The sequence below is a fragment of the Mus pahari genome, chromosome 14 (assembly GCF_900095145.1).
Source record: "Mus pahari chromosome 14, PAHARI_EIJ_v1.1, whole genome shotgun sequence".
NCBI lineage: Eukaryota > Metazoa > Chordata > Mammalia > Rodentia > Muridae > Mus > Mus pahari.
Window position 1 is genome coordinate 74926221 of NC_034603.1, and position 18671 is coordinate 74944891.

The following is an 18671-nucleotide window of genomic DNA, read 5'->3' on the forward strand; positions in this document are numbered from 1 at the left end:
GAGTGCTGGGACTAAGGGCGTGCGCCACCACACCCTGTTTCTTTCCTTCCTTCTTTGTCTCTTTCTGCATCTCCAAGCCTCCCTCCCTGAAACTCATTATGTAGGTGACAATCACCAATCACCCTGATCTCCTGACCCTCTTCTGTCTGTGTACTGTCAGGAATGGAGGGAGTGAGGTGCCCCTGTTATGTACAGTGCTGGGTACTGAGCTTAATGTCTGCCAGCCGAGCCCTCTATCGATTGAGCTATATCCAGCTTGGGATTCGCAGTTTCTCTAAACATTTTAATAGTATAGGATTCGGTCAACTCATCTGCAGTTTTAAAAAGTCCTCATTTAACTTAATGTATTAAACAATATTTTTTGGAAAAGAACTTAATTCTAAAATATTGCGTGTTTTGCGTGTGTGCATGCGTGTGTGTGAAGCTGCACATGTGGAAGTCATATAGAAACTTTTGGGAGTTGGTTCTCTTCTTCTACTAAGGGGTCCAGTAGGTCCAACTAAGGTCATTGGAATTACAGAGCAAACACTTTTCTTGAAATGATCTCTATATTTTCTCTCCTAGAACCAGGTGGCTCCAGTTATCCTCTTTGCTCAGCCTCTTGCCTAACTGGGTATAGATGTGCACTTCCATCCCCTACTAGAGCCCTTTAAACCATCTGACTACTTGTTTTCTTCCTGTTTAATTGACAGTTCACCCATGTGTGAATGTGGTATTCTGAGGCTTGTATAGTATGTAGTGATCAGGGTAGCTGGCATACTACCTGAAACAGTTGTCTGTTCTCTGCATGGGGTGGATTGAAGATCCTCTCTATTCTCTGTTTTGAAGTCCACAATTGAGTGCTCATATAGTTCTGCTGGGCACAGAACTTGACAAGTTTTTACCCAGCTGCCCACTGGAGAGCTTTAGAGGACATCTCCCTAGGTTTTGATGCCGGAAGTTGTAGTAGGGCTCACCCATTCTTTGCCATGTTCCTTCTTGTCCTTGCCTGTATGACTTAGAAAGTGCCCACTGCTTTTTTCTTCTGTTTGGAGTTACTGTTTTATTTAGCATGTGCAAAGCCACACTTAGGATGTCTTTGTATTATAAGCAAGAAAATTGTGTCCTAGTGTCCTGTGGCTAATGATGTGTTTCTTCCTTGGCAGTGCTGGGGGAAGGAATGGCCAAGGGAGAGCGTGCCTTCCGGGCAGTGCTGTGCTGCATGCAGCTGAAAGGGAAGCTCCAGCTTGTGTCCTCCATCCTTGCCAAGTCACTGTCAGGGGAGTCTCTGGTAAGTTCATGAGTCTGCGGTTGAACACTTGCAAATAAATGCTCATGTCTGCCTCCTCAGGAGAGGAAGAGGAGCAGGGTTGTATTTAGTGTGCAATGTCAGATGTCCAAGTTCATGAAAATCCCAAGATTTTTGTTTTTTTGAGACAGGGTTTCTTTGTGTAGCCTCGACTGTCTTGGAACTCACTCTGTAGACTAGGCTGGTTTTGAACTCACAATGATCCACTTGCCTCTGCTTCCCGAGTACTGGGATTAAAATTGTGTGCCACCACTACCACCGGTCCAAATGGTTTCTTAAAAGGTAGGTTGAGCAGAGGCTGAAACTATCTTTGGGTTTAAAATGTTGGTATGTATTTATTTCTTTCAGGGTTCTTACTTTTGGTCTTGTGTTTTCGAGAGTAGATCTTAAGAAGTAGCCCAGGCTGGCCTCAAGCTCAGAGTGATCCTACTGCCTCAGCCTTAAGAATGCTGGTATTGCAAATGTGAGCTACCACACCTGGCTTCTTAGTTTTCGTTTTTTTGAGACTTGGTCTCATTATGGCCCAGGCTAGTCTTGAACCACAATCCTCTTGCCTCAGCCCTCCTCGTGTTGAGAATGTGTGCTGCTATACCTAGCCAGCATTTGTACCTTCAACTGCTTACTTTATAACATGTCTAAATATGTTATAGTAATTACTTAAACCGAGTAATGATTACTTCAGAATCTGAAAATGTTTGTGTGTTACTGTTTATTTTGTAGAACTATTTAGTTAAATTTAGACTTGATATTTTTTAAATACATAAATTTTCTAGTTTTTTGCTATAATGAATGAAGTCTTCCTTTTTGCAACTTCATAGAGTTGATAATTTATAGGAATTCGGAAGAAAGAACTTTTCTTACCAGTTGGTAGCTGCTACAACTTTCTTCGTATTTTCAGGCATCAAAATGAACACAGAGAAGGAAGACCGTATATAGTTACCAAGCAGTGTAAATTCCCTGTCAGTTAGGCTTTAAATCTGCAGGGATTTGATAAGCAAGAGCACGGCTGGTGACAGTACAGAAATAGGAAAGTGTTTGGTGTGTTATGAAGTATACTATTACTGACCCACCTGGGGGGGGGGAATTCCCGTGTACTGAACTACTTCCGGAATTTGGGGCTGTCTCTGATTTCACAAGATTTACACCTGTGAGCACAGCAGAGCAGTACAGCGAGGTCTCAAGCGCTGTGGAGATTTAGTATGTATTGGGCGGGGTCTCAGTTTAGCCTGTAGAGGAAGGCCTAGACTCTGAGACAGACTTCTACCATGAAGTTCTCGGTGCTGGGATCACAGTTGCAAGAGACAAGTGCTCACTGAGACAGTGTCCCTGTACCTATAACCCGGGCTGGCCTTAGGCCTCGGGCCTCCCAGACCTTTCAAGAACAGTAGTTACAGGTATGCCCAGCCTTAAAAGGTGTTTTTCTTTATATTACTCTTTACCTGTTGGGCTTTTAAATTTAAAACCTGTGAAGGGTAACTTGCTATTAATTTTCAAATTTTCTGAAATTTGAATATCAAAAATTAAAACATGAATGGTCCATCTTTAGGCACTACACTCATTCTTTATGTTCTTTTCTAACTTGTGGATAACCACTGAGTTCAGTATTTTGCATATACAGACAATCCATTGGGACCAAGGGAGACGGGTAATATTAGGTTTGCTTTTCTAGTGTTTTGTTTTGGCAACCATTTCATGGAACTTTAAAAAGTATTTTTTGCCGGGCATAGTGGCGCACGCCTTTAATCCCAGCACTCAGGAGGCAGAGGCAGGCGGATTTCCAAGTTCGAGGCCAGCCTGGTCTACAAAGTGAGTTCCAAGACAGCCAGGGCTATACAGAGAAACCCTGTCTCGAAGAACCAAAAAAAAAAGTATTTTCTGAGACAAGGTCTCATTACTCATCTATGTAACTCTGGCTGATCTGAACTCACTGGGTGGACCAGACTGGCCTCCAACCCTGAAATCTACCTGCCTCTGCCTTCCGAGTGTGAGATTGTTTTAAGCTGGTACATCAGGGAGTGCAGAGTGTGTGCTTAGCAGGAGCGACAACTGAGTCTTTGTTCCCGTTAGGCCTTTCCCTTTCCCAGCCGCATGCAGCTCCTTAGTGACAGTGGCAGTGTGGAGGCAGGGACAGGAGAGCTGTGGTGAGCTCAGCTGAGCTGTGACAGTAAGGCTGGCTGGCACTGATCGTTTCCTGTCTTCACCCTTGCAGAATGGGATGGTAACGAAAGATTTGACAAGACTCAAGACACTTCTCACAGAAACAGAGGTGAGTCCATTTCGGGGCTCTTTGGGCCCATCAAACCCAGTGAGACAGTGAGCATTCCGTGCTGTGTGTTAGCATTTTGAACATTGTGGTGGTGTCAGCCAGTATGCAAGGTGATAAGGGGACCTTCTTTGCAACTGGTTGGACCCCACCCTTAGAACATGGTTTTTCAGGTCTCTGTATCCCAGGTCTTTTGTTCTGTCTATAATTTCCTCCTTCTTCCTCCTCATCCTCCTCTCATGTATATATATGTATGTGGTTTGTGTGTTTGTGTGGGCATGTGTGGGCAACCCATGGGTATGTGGTCATGAGTGTATACGTGTGCACATTCATGAGGGGGCCTCGGTTGATGTCGGATATCTTCTTTGATTATTCTCTATTTATTGAGACAGGGTCTTGCTGAACCTGGAGCATACCAGTTCTGGCTGGTGTCTCTGCCTCCTAAGTGCTAGGATTATAGGAGGTCACAGTGCTTCCCTGGGCTTTTACTTGGGTTCTGGGAGCCTTCACATTTATTTGCATAGCATGCTCTTCATACACAGAGTCTCATCTCTCAGACTCCCATCCCTGTTATTATTTATGTCCCCCCAAAGAAAGTACTTGGGAAAATTTTAATTTTTTATTATCCTGGGTAGTTACAAACCACAAAACTGAAAATTCAAACAAGATAATCTTTAAATCAACCATGTCTTTTTAAGCAACAGGGAAGTCCTGTGACTTAATATTTTTATTTTTTTTGAAAATGAAAAGTATCAAGGTCAACAGGGACGGACGTGCTCTGGGGAAGCACTTGCAGGACATGGAAGGCAGGCCATAGTGTGTAAGGATGCACAGCTCACCCAGGGCCACAGTACGTGTAAAAACATAGCTCATCCAGGTAGATAGAAAGGTTTTTATTTTGATTTCCTATTTTATGTATTTATTTATATATTTTGGACCATTTATTTTTGAAGTTAAAATATAGTAATATAATTTTCTCCCTTTCTTTTCCTTCTTCCAATTCTTTCTAAGTGCCTGCCATGGATCTCTGTCGAATTTCGGGCCTATATTTCTATTTTCTGTTTCTGTTAGTTGTGTATGTGATTTCAGGTGTTGGATAACTGGTTTGTGGGCTCCTTCCCAGGAAAGGCGAGTTCTCTTACTCCTGGCACTCCTCCGTTGTCTGTAGTTGGTTCTATGTCTAGAGTTGAGGCGCCATGAGATCTCCTTCTTGTAACATAGCTGGAGGTGTCCCTCTAGTTCAGATATGATTTCTGTGTTTATGCTGTGTAGACCTCAATCGTGGAACTTAGGAGTGACCTTTCTGTGGTGCTTTTGTGAAAGCTTGAGTGCCTGTGGCATAAGTAACCCTCCTGGTTTGTTAGTTTTCATCTGCTTACTATATTCAATTCATTTTACCAGTGTCTGGGCTCGGTTTTTTTGTTTGTTTGTTTGTTTGTTTTTTTCTGAGACAGGGTTTCTCTGTGTAGCCCTGGCTGTCCTGGAATTCACTCTGTAGACCAAGCTGGCCTTGAACTCAGAAATCCGCCTGCCTCTGCTTCCCAAGTGCTGCGATTAAAAGCACAGCCACCACTGCCTAGCCTGGGTTAGCTTTTAAAAACACACCCATGATCCAACCTCATCTGCAAAGTTCAGTTTGTCAGTCATAGGCAGTGATGGCTTCAGTGTTATTTTAGATATAGTCAGTTTACATTACTGCCATTTTTTTTTGTGGTATAAGACATTCCAAATTTCATCTTACTATGAGGTTTCCTCCTTTTGCGTTTGAAAGGCTGAGGTATGGCTAACAAGAAGCCTGGTGGACCAGTTGGAAGCAAGTAGGTCAAGTGCACCAGGGCAGGCCATGGTTAGTTAGTGTAGTGACTGAAGCCCAGGCAGGAAGAGGAGGGGGTTGGATAATATTGCAGAGAACCCTGGAGGCCAGAGTGTTAGAGCCGGGACAGATGAGGGAAGACCAGAGGAGACTTGATACACGCGATATTAGCAAATACCCAGTTGGTTCAGGGGAAGTAAGACAAGCGACAGGGCAGTGGCAGTTGGAAGGAGAGTATGACAGATGGAGAGGTGTTCTAGATCTGCCTGGGCAAACTGGGAAGTGCTCAGAATAGAGGAGTTTAGGATGACTTTTAAGATGCCAGCCGGAGGCTCAGCAGGTAAAGGCACTTGCTGCTGTGTGGGTTCAGTTCCTGGGACCCGTGTAGTAGCAGGAGAGAAGCGGCTTTTGCAAATTGTGCTCTGACCTTCACATTCTTGCTGTGCCACGGTGTCCATACACTTACACACATACAAAACAAAGAAAATGTAGTAAAAATTGTTGAGAAACCAGATTCCAGCATGTGGCTGTCTTCAGGGGATGGCTTCCTTTCTTTGAGGTGAACACTCGAGAGGTTCAGATTTGGGGTGAAGTTGATGAATTTTGTTTTGGACATACTGTGGAACACTTATGTGATCCTCTGTTTGCTTGTAATGTGAGAGCTGCTCTGGCGTGCGTGTGCGTGTGCGTGTGTGTGTGTGTGTGTGTGTGTGTGTGTGTGTGTGTTGATGGGAATTCGAAGGTCAGCTTTCAGCTGTGTGCTGCTAGAGGCAGATCTTCAGTTCATCAGCACTGAGCCATCAGGTATGATGCTGCAGGGTTGCTAACTGCTGTAGGCAGTGGCTCAGCCAGACCTGACTGTGTGGAGCCCAAGAGGAAGTCAGAGCTAGGTGTGTTTGAGCTGTTTGTCTTAGGAAGATAGAGAGAGGAGACCCCAGTCTTGCAGCCCATTGTAGAAGAAAGACCTGTCCTAGACAGAGGAGGACATGGCCACAAGTGTTCCGGAAGGCCCCAGTTGCTAACACACCATTACCTGCAGGAGTGGAGGGGTCCTCTTGCTGGTTTCCCCAGGTGTTAGGCTGAAGAGTGAGGCCAACATGTGGATGGCGTGTGCCAGTTCAGGGGGTTCAGGGTTTAGACATTTTTTCAGCTAGCAGGTTGCTTTTACATTGCAGGATCGTATCTGACCAGTACTTCATTTTCATGCCTTTATGGTGAAACAGAAAGAGCAACAATTATTACCTAAGACTTCGAAGTAGACAGATTTTTCTTCATTATTTTTTAATATTTTGAATAGTTGTTTTATTTTTATTTTATCTTTATGTATGTGTGTGTACCATGTTTTAGCTGTGACCACCAAGTCAAACCCTGGTCCTCTGTAAGAGCAGCAAGAGCTCTTTACAGCTGAGCCATCTCCTTTTGTTTTTAATGTTGAAAATGCCCAAATTTAAACCAGCATCAGTCAGCTTTTAAAAAAATATTATATCTTTCTTATTTGAAAAATTGCAGACAGCAACGAGTAATGTCCTGTCTGGATGTCACGTGGAAGACTTAGATGAAGGTAAGCACTAAATATTGTCATAACTTCAGGAAGTTCTTAGTCGCACCCTTGCTGCTTTTTTGAAGAATTTCTGGGAAGTACAGTCCCTCTAATTGGAAATGTGGAGAAGGATATAAACATTTAAAAGGATGTGTGAGGGAGCAGATCTTTCTCTGGGACCTTTTCCTAAGATAGCTGAGGAATAACAACTGCAAGGTAACTCCTCCCCTGCCTCTGTCTCTGAGCGTTTGCATCGCAGGTGTGTACAGTGAGCCTGCTTCCCCAGCGTGCCCTGACGTGCCCATTCCATGGGTAGTGACTTTCATTGAACACACACTGGCTTCTCAGGCTGCATCTTCATCCTTTTAGTCGGGGTTAGAGGGAATATTTATTAAGGCTCAGTAGTTTCCCTATCGTGGCTGAAGCACAACTTTTAAGCTTAGCCTGGCAGAATCTTTTCTGTCCCCCGAGGAGAGGTTGGGGGACACACTTGTGAGAATAGAAAATGGCTGCTTACCCTTTCTCTCCTAGGCCTTATTTTTCTGGGCTTATTTGGAACTTTATCTAAATCAATCAGGTCATTTGTACTCAGAAATTTATGCACTAGCTCCTATATATGCATAACTGCACCGCATTTCTGTTATAAAGTGTTCGGAGATGTTGGGCCCCAACCAGATCTTAAGAGCTTCCCAGTGTCACTGGTAGAGCTTGTACACGAGACCTCTTGCCTGGATGGTCAGTTTTCATTTGGGAAGGAGTTCCTTATAGACATGCATCTGTGCTTGAGAATGACACATGCCAGCCTCTCTCCTGAGTTCTCAGAGATGAGACTGCCCTGGGAGGAAGCCCACCCCCTGCCAGGTCAGATTCAGGCCAGCAGCCTGGCTTAGCTGCTGGCTAATGGCCTCTGGCAGCAGAGACTTTAGTTGCCGGGTAGAAGCGCCTTTGCCATGTCTTTCTCATACCATCTGGGATGATAACATGTAGAGATGAGTTTCTCAGACATAAGATGTTGGAATGACATGGTAGCCTCGCGTGATGTGATTATGTCCACATTCCTCCTCCGTAGGGTCTTGTAATGGTTGGCATTTCCGCCCACCGCCCAGGGGGGTCACCAGCAGCGAGGAGTACACCTTGTGTAAAAGGTAAGGTAGTGAAACAGATTACATGGCTCTTGTGAAGAGGTGGATAATTCTTCTCCACTCTTTGAAGGCAATGATTTAAATTCAAAGAATATAATATGTGAAGAAAGAAAGGGTAATTTTCAAGGGAAATGGTTTGTTTCCTATTTGCAGCAGAAGCAAATCAGCATCAAACCCATGGTATTAAAGAGCGGCCGTGTACATGTTAAACTGCTAAAACTTTGTTCAGAAGTCTTTTATGCTAGCTGAACTTAATTGCCACTCTTTTTAGTGTGGAATTTACTATGATGTGGTAATTGGAGATGAAATTAGTTCCTATAACTGAAAGAGAACAGAACAAGTCACATTCAACCATTTTAATAACTTTTTTAAAAAAGTGCTGTCATGTAATTCTTAAAATGGAATTTTTGAGTATCTTGTATCTGAAGCATTTTCAGAATTATGTAATTTATTATTAATAATTAATTATTTCTAAAAATGTAGACAGTAAACCAAAGCCTTATTTTCAAAGATGGGCTTTCCACTTCCTTACGTGAGAGTGAGTGGCTGGTGTGGCTTTGTGTAGACCGTGCTGCCTGGGACTGTGCGGCATAGTGACCGTGCTCTGACATGTGCTCTGACGAGACACCGGCCGGGCAGCCACTTGGTTCTGGAAATAAGGAGCTGAAGTAGTAAACACTGCAGGTCTTGGTGGTGCCAAGTTATTGGAGAGAGAACATGATTCTTTGGAAAAGAGACCTGAGAACTAGAATCTAGATGAGAATAGAACCCCTTTTTGAAGAGGGAAAGAATTTTGTAAAATTTATTTTTATTTGTGTGTTTTGCCTGCATGTTTGTCTGTGGACTGTGTGTGTGCCTTTTCCCAGAGTCCTTAAGACAGTGTGGATTCTTTTCTTGGACAGCAGTTATAAGCAGTTGTAAGCTGCCATTCCAGGCCTGAGAATTGAACCTGGGTCCTTTGGAAAAACAGCCAATGTTCTTTATTGATAAGAAGTGAAATAATTTAGAAATGTTGAACAACACATTCCTGTAACATGAAGATAGATTGTATACACAACAGGCAAATATTTTATTTTGTACTTTTTTTTTTTTAAGCAAATGAGAATTTAACCAGCAACATTGTTGTAGGTTCACGTGCTTCATGGTCACTTCAGAAGGGGCCATTAGCTCTGTGTCCTTGGACGTCAACATTTCTGTATTTACCCCTTGAAAAGAACGGAGTAACTGTTACATTAATTTGTGACTCTAATTATAAAACTTTTATCCTAAATGTATTTGAAACTTAACATTAGCTCATAGTTTCAGTGAAGCAATACAGAAAGAGAAAAAGCATTCTATTAGAAAGTAAAGGTAGAGCGCTCCCAGCCCTCCCATGCAGTGTGTCCCTCCCCTGCAGTGTGTCCCTCTCCTGCAGTGTGTGCAGGCAGTTTCGGGAAGCAGATCATGGCTGCTTGAACGTAGCCCACTGGCTGTCAGGGTTGCTTCAGGAGGATCCTGCACTGAAAGGAGCTGTCTAACAACACAGGAAGCATGTGGTCTTCTGCTCTCAATATACTATTGTACCATGGTTCTGAGAACAAAGTCAGTGGGTAATTATGAAAACTTAAACGTCACAATTATGTTTAATTATGGGTTGCAGATCGACTCTGACTGTCATGAATGTTGGTCTGTCACCCTCTACTGTCTTCATTGGACTTGACAGTGATAAATCCTGCCTCTCAGAAGATGTTTGTCTTGTTATTGAGGAGGCAGAGGGCAAATGGTGGAAGTATAAACAGTCTTTTTCCATTCTGCTTAGGTTTTTAGAGCAAGGGATCTGTAGGTACGGTGCCCAGTGTACTTCAGCACATTCCCAGGAAGAACTAGCAGAATGGCAGAAAAGATACGCCTCCCGACTGATCAAACTGAAGCAGCAAAGTGAGAATAAACAGCTCTCAGGCAGCTACATGGAGACCTTGATAGAGAAGTGGATGAGCTCACTGTCTCCTGAGAAAGTGGTAAGTGCAGACGACTTCTGGTCTGCCTCTAAACAGCTCGCTGGGCTCTACTCTGCGTTCTCGTGGGCTAAAGCGCAGCCTAGTTCTTTAGTTGACTATAACGTGTGCCTAGTAACCAAAGCTGGACCATTTGTTAAGATGCAGGGCAGAAGCAAACATTTGCCTAGAGGGCTGCAGCTCCTGCAGTAATAACCTTTGTTCAGGGAGGTTTGTGTTCTTAGTCACTAGTTAAGTTTCTTCTCTGTCTTGTTTAACTGCATCACTCACATATCACTCTTGTAAGAGTGACCAGAAGGGAGTGTGTGACCTCCCTTGGTCAGTGAGTGTGCTGTCTGTGCTCATAGCCTACATGTGCTACTTTGCTGGGTTCTTGTTGATGGTTCCACCCTCAGACCATAACAAGAATCGCTTTTGCTTTCAGCTTAGCGAATGCATAGAGGGAGTTCAAGTGGAGCACAGCCCTGACCTGTCGGTCACCGTCAACACCAAAAAATCCCATCAGACGTGGACCTTTGCTCTGACCTGTAAGGTATGACACTCATGCTAATTAAAGAATATCACTTTTGTTCAGTTTATTGGATCCTATTGGACTTTTAAATATCTGCTAAGAGAGTATTGAAAGTGGTTCATTTTGAGTACATTTTTTATAGGTTCTGCATTGTGTCAAAGTGGGTTTCTGTATGTCAGTCATTAAATATACCCTTTTCCACTCTGAAGTAAGATCCATTTAACTATATAGGACATTTTCTTAATTACTTGGTAAAGAAGTCTGACATATATTACATTCTAAACTTGGAACATAGGATGGGGTTCTTAGCTTACAATAAACTATTTGATAATTTAATTATTCAATCTGGCAGCTCTAAGATATTTTTCAACAAAAGCCTGTTTTTGTATTTCATTTGATGAAATCAGAAATTCTCTAATAGTGTGTCTTTATTCTGTCTTATTTTTATTTTTTGTTTCATGGGCCTTGCTCATGCTAGGCGCATTTCTACCACTGAGCTGTATCCCCAGACCTCGAGAGGGCTTCTGCAGTGCTTCTCCTCTTAAACTGCAATGTATAGTCTAAGATCCGAATAGAGTTAACCTTTCAGTGAGCCTGTTTGGTGAAGAAGTCTTGTGTTCTTTTTGGTGGTATTTCTTCATGGGACCATCTGGATTGTGAGATGGAGAGTCTAAGAACCTTTAGCTTTATTTAGCCCTGAACCCAGTCCCATGCTCTCAAGGGTAACTGTCCTCGAGGCTCTGTAAGCATACTGAGAAATTGCCCTAAAGTGGCAGATTTTGCCACAGGCAATATGAATGACACAGAAAGTCCAGGGAGGCTATTGATAGAGCATGCATATATCATTTTGGAAACTTTGCTTTAACCATTCTGCTTTGTCTTTGTCTTTGTTTTTATTTTTCCTTTTTTTATTCTTAAATATCTTGTGAGCATAGTTTGTTGTGCAACATAGTACCTTAGGAACATGGCGTGTAGCAGGACCTTGGGGGAATATTTTCATCGAAGAGCCCAATTACAATTGAATTTTCACCCCGTGTACTCAATGAACTATTTTGACTTCCTTGTAGCCTGCAAGAATGCTGTATCGGGTAGCCTTGCTTTATGACGCTCATCGTCCTCATTTCAGTATCATTGCCATATCTGCCGGAGATAGTACTACCCAGGTATCACAAGAAGTCCCCGAGAACTGTCAAGAATGGATAGGAGGAAAGATGGCCCAAAATGGATTAGATCATTATGTGTATAAAGTCGGGATAGCATTTAACACAGAAATATTTGGAACTTTTCGCCAAACCATAGTTTTCGACTTTGGATTGGAGCCAGTACTCATGCAAAGAGTAATGATTGATGCAGCTTCTACAGAAGGTAATATTCAGACTTTTTCCCTCCAATACATTGTATTAAAAGTCAAGATTAAAAGATACGTATTGACCTCTAAATAGTCCACAGAGAGATGGGGAATAAGAGAAAAGTTCCCATGGTAACTGACATGTTCACTGTGTAATGGCCACAAAACAGGGTCAAGTTGTATCTTGGTCTCTTCAGTCAGTGGCCAGGCAATTCTCGCCTTGAAGCCCCTGAACTTACCTTACATGAGCTGGTAAATTTGGTTTGTTTTGATGTAGCAATTTCATGTTTGAGTAAGACGATTTTAGCATAGCCAAACAAACCTTTTAGTATTTGACTAGAATGTCTTTCTACTCGTGATGATTGTATACACCTACAGTGTCTATTTCCATTTCCTTCTGAGTGTTCAGTTAGGTGTGCTGATGTTAGTACATTATCTTTGAAGGAAAGTCCTCAGTGTCAGCCTTAAGTCAGGGTGTGCCTTCACTGCTGTTAAGGAGGGCAGGCTATCTCACCAGGATCTGTTTGGTGCTTGGGAAGTGTCCCTGGTTCAGCACAGAAGCACCTGTACAAGCTAATTTGCTTTGTATATTGATGCCTGAACCTGCATTTGATGCCTGTAGCCAACAGAGAGGGCAGTCAGCCCACACTTCTGTGGCTCTATGTGCTTTAATTTATTGAACAAATGACTGAGGATTTCCTTAATAACTGTGTAGTGAGCTGCATGACATTTGCTACTCTGCTGACTGGAACTAACCGTAATGTGGAGGATGCCTATCTGGTACCACTGGGACCCACTCATTAGAACCTGGAGTGGTTCTCTTCTCGTGAGCTGACAATAGGATGTTAATGGTTTGGGTGTGGGGACCAGGTGGTGGAATTGGTCTGTCTTTCTCTTTTTTTCCCCTGTAAGTTGAGGTTATCAGATCTGTTTGTCTGTCTGTCTGTCTGTCTGTCTGTCTGTCTGTCTGTCTGTCTGTCTGTCTATCTATCTATCTATCTATCTACACATTCATTCATTTATTTTTAATTTTTTTTCTGGGATAGGGTCTCACTAAGTAGCCCAGGCTGCCCTCAGATTCACAAGTCTCCTGCCTCAAATCTCCCCGATGCTGGAATTACAAGTGTGTGTGACCATGATGCCCGTCCTTCACTGTTGTTACATTTGTGCCAAGCTTTTGCAGTTAGGTGATGTCTTCTTCATGTGTGTTAATATAACCTGGACTTCATTTTACCTCATTTTCTGCCTTGTTTGGTTCCATTTACATTTTATTTGCTTATATATAATTTTTCATTTTCTTGGTAGGAACAAAAAATGTTAATTTCCATAGCCATGCCAGTAGATAAAAATAAAAGCACAGGGTGTAGCAGATCTTTTTATGAAGGACTAGATGGTAAATATTTTCGGTGTTGTGAGAAATGGATCCTGGGCAGTTGTTGAGGAATGGGTGTGACTGTGCCACATCTTCAGAGCTGCACTGTTTTAAGTTAGGAGGGTGACATTGTAGGAAGAAAAGAGAATCAACTCCTCTCTGGCATCCAGATGGAATTTGTTTTCAGAGTAGTGGTTTAAGCTGACTTGGGTCTGATGAAGAAGGGAAGGGGCGCTTTGACCGCTGTAAGTGTGCTTCACTTCTGGAAGAAGAGTGGTGGTGACGTCACACTGAGCTAGTTGGGGATTCTGGTTTTCTACTGTCTCTTTGGCTCTGGGTAGCGGTCTTAACACCTCTCCTTGATGGGCAGTCTTTAGAGAGTGGAGTAGTGTACCTTCCTAGCTCATAGCGGGCAATCAGAAGAGCTGTTTTCAGGCTGGTGAGATGGCTCAGCAGGTAAAGGCACTGCCTCCACGCAGATTGGGGAGGGGCACACATTGCCAGGGGACACTTGTGGAGGGCAGTTTTCAAGAGTCAGTTTCCTTCTACCTTGTGACCCCAGGGCTCACACTCAGACTGTCAGGCTTGGTGGGGGTGCCTTGATCACTGAGCCATCCTGCCTGCCCTGACTCTACTATGATAATTTTATCCTTTTTCATTATTATTGTTATTGTTGTTATTGGTGTGTATGTGTATATGTATGTGTTTACGTGCCATGGGTATGAGAGTGCTCTTCAGAGGACATTGCTTGGAGCTGAGTCACAGGCAACTGTGAGCTGTCCAGTGTGGTATCAGAACTGAACCTGGGCTCTTTAGAAGATGGCTCTTAACTGCTGAGTCATCTTTCCAACCTCCTCCTCTTTCTCCTCTTCTTCCTCCTCTTCTACCTCCTCTTCTTCCTCCTCCTCTTCTTTCTTTCTTTCTTTCTTTCTTTCTTTCTTTCTTTCTTTCTTTCTTTCTTTCTTTCTTTCTTTCTTTCTTTCCTTCNCTCTTCTTTCTTTCTTTCTTTCTTTCTTTCTTTCTTTCTTTCTTTCTTTCTTTCTTTCTTTCTTTCTTTCTTTCTTTCCTTCCTTCTTCCTTCTTTTCTTTTCTTCTTTTCTTCTTTTCTTCCTGAGACAAATTCTCACTATGTAGCTCTAGCTGTCCTGGAACTCACTCATAAAGATCCCTGTGTGCTAGGTTTAAAGGTGTACACCACTACAGCCAGCTTAGGTTTTTTTTTTTTTTTTTGTGTGTGTGTGTTTTTTGGTTTTTCGAGACAGGGTTTCTCTGTATAGCCCTGGCTGTCCTGAACTCACTTTAGACCAGGCTGGCCTTGAATTCAGAAATCCGCCTGCCTCTGCCTCCCGGGTGCTGGGATTAAAGGCGTGCACCACCACGGCGTGCACCGGCTTAGTTTTCTTATCTTATACTTGGTATCTTTGACGACGGTCCTCTTCCTTTGTTCCAGTGTCTTACTGTATAGTTGTATTTGTTTCCATAGGATGTGAGTTTTAGCAGGATACTTGAGTAACAAAAGCAGACAGTCATAGCATAATACTTGTTTCCTTTTTCAGTGGATTTAAAACATTTTTCAAACTTTTTTTCTTTTTCTTTTTGTGTCTGAATCTTTTGCCTGAATGCCTATCTGTCACATACATGACTGGTGTCCACAGAGGCCAGGAGAGGATATTGGATTCTCTAGGACTGGAGTTACAACTGGTTATGAGCTGTCATGTGGTGTTGGAAGAGTAGTTAGTGCTTCTAACTACTTCTTTGCAGCCCTTAATATATATTCAGTGTTTTACACTGTTAGTACAGAGTTCTTATCAGCAAAGACTTTGAGGCAAGGACTTGGTGGAAGTTGAGGTAGCGCTCGTTCTCTACACTCCCCGTAGCCGCAAGAAGTGATGCAGCCGTACTGTGTCTTCTCTCATGTCTTGGAATGCTAGTGTGGACAACATGCAGAAACACAAGAGCAAGACAAGCAATCACCTTGCTGAGCTGGTGGCAGGGTCATCGCCTGGTCCTTTTTACTTCATGCTCAGCCTGTGGGACAAATGATGAATCAAGTGTTTCGGTTGCCGGTCTGAGAATGTGGTTGGGAACTGAAGCAACTCTGGGTTCTGTCTTGTGTTTGAAATATTATAAATTACAGCACGATTTGATTTTACATGTAAAGAAATTTAGTGATGAAGAGAAATTGGGGTTTGAATGGGAACAGTCTTTGTCTTTACTGCGTGCCTCTTCCACTTGATTGGCAACTTATTTGTGTCTTCATGAGGGTTTATATTTCTGTGAAAACATACCATGGTTACAAGCAACTTGGGGAAGAAAGGGTTAACTCATCTAACAGCTTGGGAAAAAAGGGCGGAACCTCAAGGCTGGACCCAAAGACAGGAACTGGTATGAAGGCCACCTCTTACTGGCTTGCTCTCAGCATTGTTTTTTAAGTTCACACAAAACAGCCCATGAGGTCTGAGCTTTTCCAGCCCAAAAGTTCCAAAGTCCCTTTACAAACCTCCTCATAACAGAGTCTATCACAGCAACACCCCCTACTCCTGGTGCAGTTTCTATCTGAGCTTGTTCTTGCTGTGTTAAACACCATGACCATAAGCAACCTTGGGGAGGAAAGAATTTATTTCTTTTAAACTTCCAGTCCACAACTCATTATTGAAGTCAGTCATGGAGAAATTCAAACAGGGCAGGAATCTGGAGACAGGAGCTGGTGGAATGGCCCGGGAGGACTGCTTACTGTTGTGATCTCTATGGCTTGCTCAGTCTGCTTTCTTAGAAACCAAGACTAAGCCGGGCGTGGTGGCTCACACCTTTAGTCCTAGCACTTCAGAGGCAGAGGCAGAGGCAGGCGGATTTCTGAGTTCGAGGCCAGCCTGGTCTACAAAGTGAGTTCCAGGACAGCCAGGGCTATACAGAAAAACCCTGTCTCGAAAAAACAAAAACAAAAACAAAAACAAAACAAAAAATGCAAACAAATAAAGTTAGTCATGCAGGTCAGTGTAAGCGAATAAAAGCACGTGGGTAAGCTGCTTGCTGCCTTCCCTGTTTGAGTCTGTTTATGTGCGATTAAGGAATATATTCGGTTTTGTTTTTAGTATTTATTTATTAATTTGTACTTTGACAATTCTTTTTTTTAATTTTTTCTTTTTTTTGACAATTTCATACTTTTAATTTAATTTTATTTTTTGAGACAGAGTCTCTATGTACCCCTGAATGGCCTCAAATTTACAGAGATCTGCCTGTCTCTGCCTTCAGGCGCTGGGACTAAAGGTGTGTGCCATCACATCTGGCAGTTTTGTGTGCTTAGGTAGTGTTTCTCTGTCTGCGCGTGCACGTGTATGTTTCAGCTTTCTATTAGCCTCTTAAAGAGGGAGAAAAGAGGGACCAATGGTTGGCGTAGCCAGGAAGGCTTGCTTTGCCTGTGGGTAGCTGGGTGGGAGAGGAAGGGTAGTGGGATGGAAGCCAAAGTTCCAGTTGGGAAGTTACCGTGTGCTTGTCTTGATTTGTAATGTGAGTGGCCAAAACTGTAAAACCAGAGACCAAAACTTTGGTCTTCTAAGGAAGAGTGTGGCGTGTGACTTTGATATAGGAAGCATTTTATCTCACTTTTAGTTAGTAGAATGCGTCTGGGCCATCTCTGCTTTTGTTTCCCCTCATTGCCTTTTTGTGCAGTCTCCAGGCCCCAGTAAAAGTACTGTTTAAATTGGATGCATTTCATATATCAAAGCGAAGCTTTCCTTTGGATACTCTTATCCTAATGGATAGTAGATGTGTGGCTGAAATGTGAGCAGGCTCTTGAAGTCTTCACATCATAGAGTCTAAGGACATTGGCAAGCATCTCTTGTGTCACATTAGCTGTTTTAGTTGAGTTGGTTATTTTTGTCAAAAAAGATTTTTTTTTTATTACTTTCAAGTTATATGTAGGTTTGCTTGTCTACATGTGAGTGTGTACAAGGGGGAAATGAGGTGTCCTCAGAGGACAGCAGCATTGGTCCCCTGGAGCAGGAGTTACAGACAGTCGTGAGCTCAGAGTGTTGGTGCTAGGAACTGAACTCTGTCTTCTGGAAGAGCAGCAGCAATCTTAACTGCTGAGCCAGCTCCGTAGGCCAGAGTTGGTTATTTTTAAGAGTGGCAGCTCTTTCAGAACTCAGGATCTTTGGAAGAGCAGTGCTCTTAACAGCAGTGCTCTTAACCACCGAGCCATCTCTCCAGCCCCGTAGTGGACTTCTCTTAAATGTATTTACAGCTTCTGCCTACTTGCCACATCTCAGGGTATGCATTCTATGGGTTTATAATTCCAGCCTTCCTTGGAGATTATTGTTACAAGGGTTAGTTAATAAGGAATGTCCATAAGTACTATTAATAAGCACTGTTTGCTAATAAGCGCTGTTGGGCTCTCCTAAGTGGTGTTGTGAATGCTGGCCCATGCCCATTCAGTTTTCGTCTTTCCAGTGTGTGGTTCATTTGAAGATGGCATAGGCTGAGGGCGCGCACATGCCATGGGGAGCTGGCTCAGCAGTCCTAAGATCACCTAAGTCTGGGGATCGCAGGAGTGGAGCTCCAGCGGGAGATGAGCACCTCAAGGAGCTTGTCTGCTCCACGTCCTCATGGGGGAGGGGCCTTGCCTTTTTCATAAGTGTCACTCAAGACTGTGAGTTAGGTGGTGGCTCATTACACAGTTTAACAGAGGTGGTTTGTTTGTTTGTTTGAGGTAAGAGGACTGGAGCAGGGTTTGGTGGCTCACACATCTTATCCCAGTAGTCAAGAATAGTCAAGAAACTGAGGCAGGGGGATAACTGCAAATTCTAGGCCATAGAGCCATACCCCAATATCACCCACCTTCAAAAACAAGAGAAAAGAAAAAAACTTGAGTCAGAGGAATGAAGAACAGAGGCAGACGCTGACTGAGGTTCCTGTGAGAATTAGCTCTATGAAGCCTCTCCTTGGGAGCCTCCAGTTGTTCACACACACCATCTTCTGGGGTTGCACACCTCAGCTGTCTTCAGGTCCTCGCTTCATGGCCACAGCTTCCCCCTCCTTCATTAACAAAGTGCTGTGTATGGTGGCTCATAACCTAGTCCCTGGGCTTGGGAGGTTGGGGCTGAGGAGAACCGTGAATTCTGGGCTAGTCTGGTATACATATTGAAATTCTCCCCCTCCTCTCCCCAAAAAGAAACGAAATAAGAAGTAACATTGTTTGAAAACTTTGTGGTGCCACTTGCTCTAATAATTTCCTGAAACCAAAGTACAAAATATGGCATTATCTACATAAAATGTCAAAACGTGCCTATACCATTGTACTGGATAGTTTTGTGTCAACTTGACACAGCTGGAGTTATCACAGAGAAAGGAGCTTCAGTTGGGGAAATGCCTCCATGAGATCCAGCTGTAAGGCATTTTCTC

The 18671-nt window shown here is 43.2% G+C and overlaps 1 protein-coding gene across 5 annotated transcripts in view; it reads left to right on the forward strand.

The window, feature by feature from the left end:
- Helz (helicase with zinc finger) overlaps positions 1-18671 on the forward strand; it is a 145936-nt gene that overhangs the window by 51422 nt on the left and 75843 nt on the right. For all 5 annotated transcript variants that reach the window (XM_029545737.1, XM_029545736.1, XM_021212285.2 and 2 more), the window contains 7 exons: positions 1146-1270; positions 3498-3554; positions 6874-6925; positions 7974-8049; positions 9845-10043; positions 10465-10572; positions 11619-11916. In XM_029545737.1, the coding sequence (XP_029401597.1) occupies positions 1146-1270; positions 3498-3554; positions 6874-6925; positions 7974-8049; positions 9845-10043; positions 10465-10572; positions 11619-11916 (915 nt within the window). The remainder of the gene's footprint in view (positions 1-1145; positions 1271-3497; positions 3555-6873; positions 6926-7973; positions 8050-9844; positions 10044-10464; positions 10573-11618; positions 11917-18671) is intronic.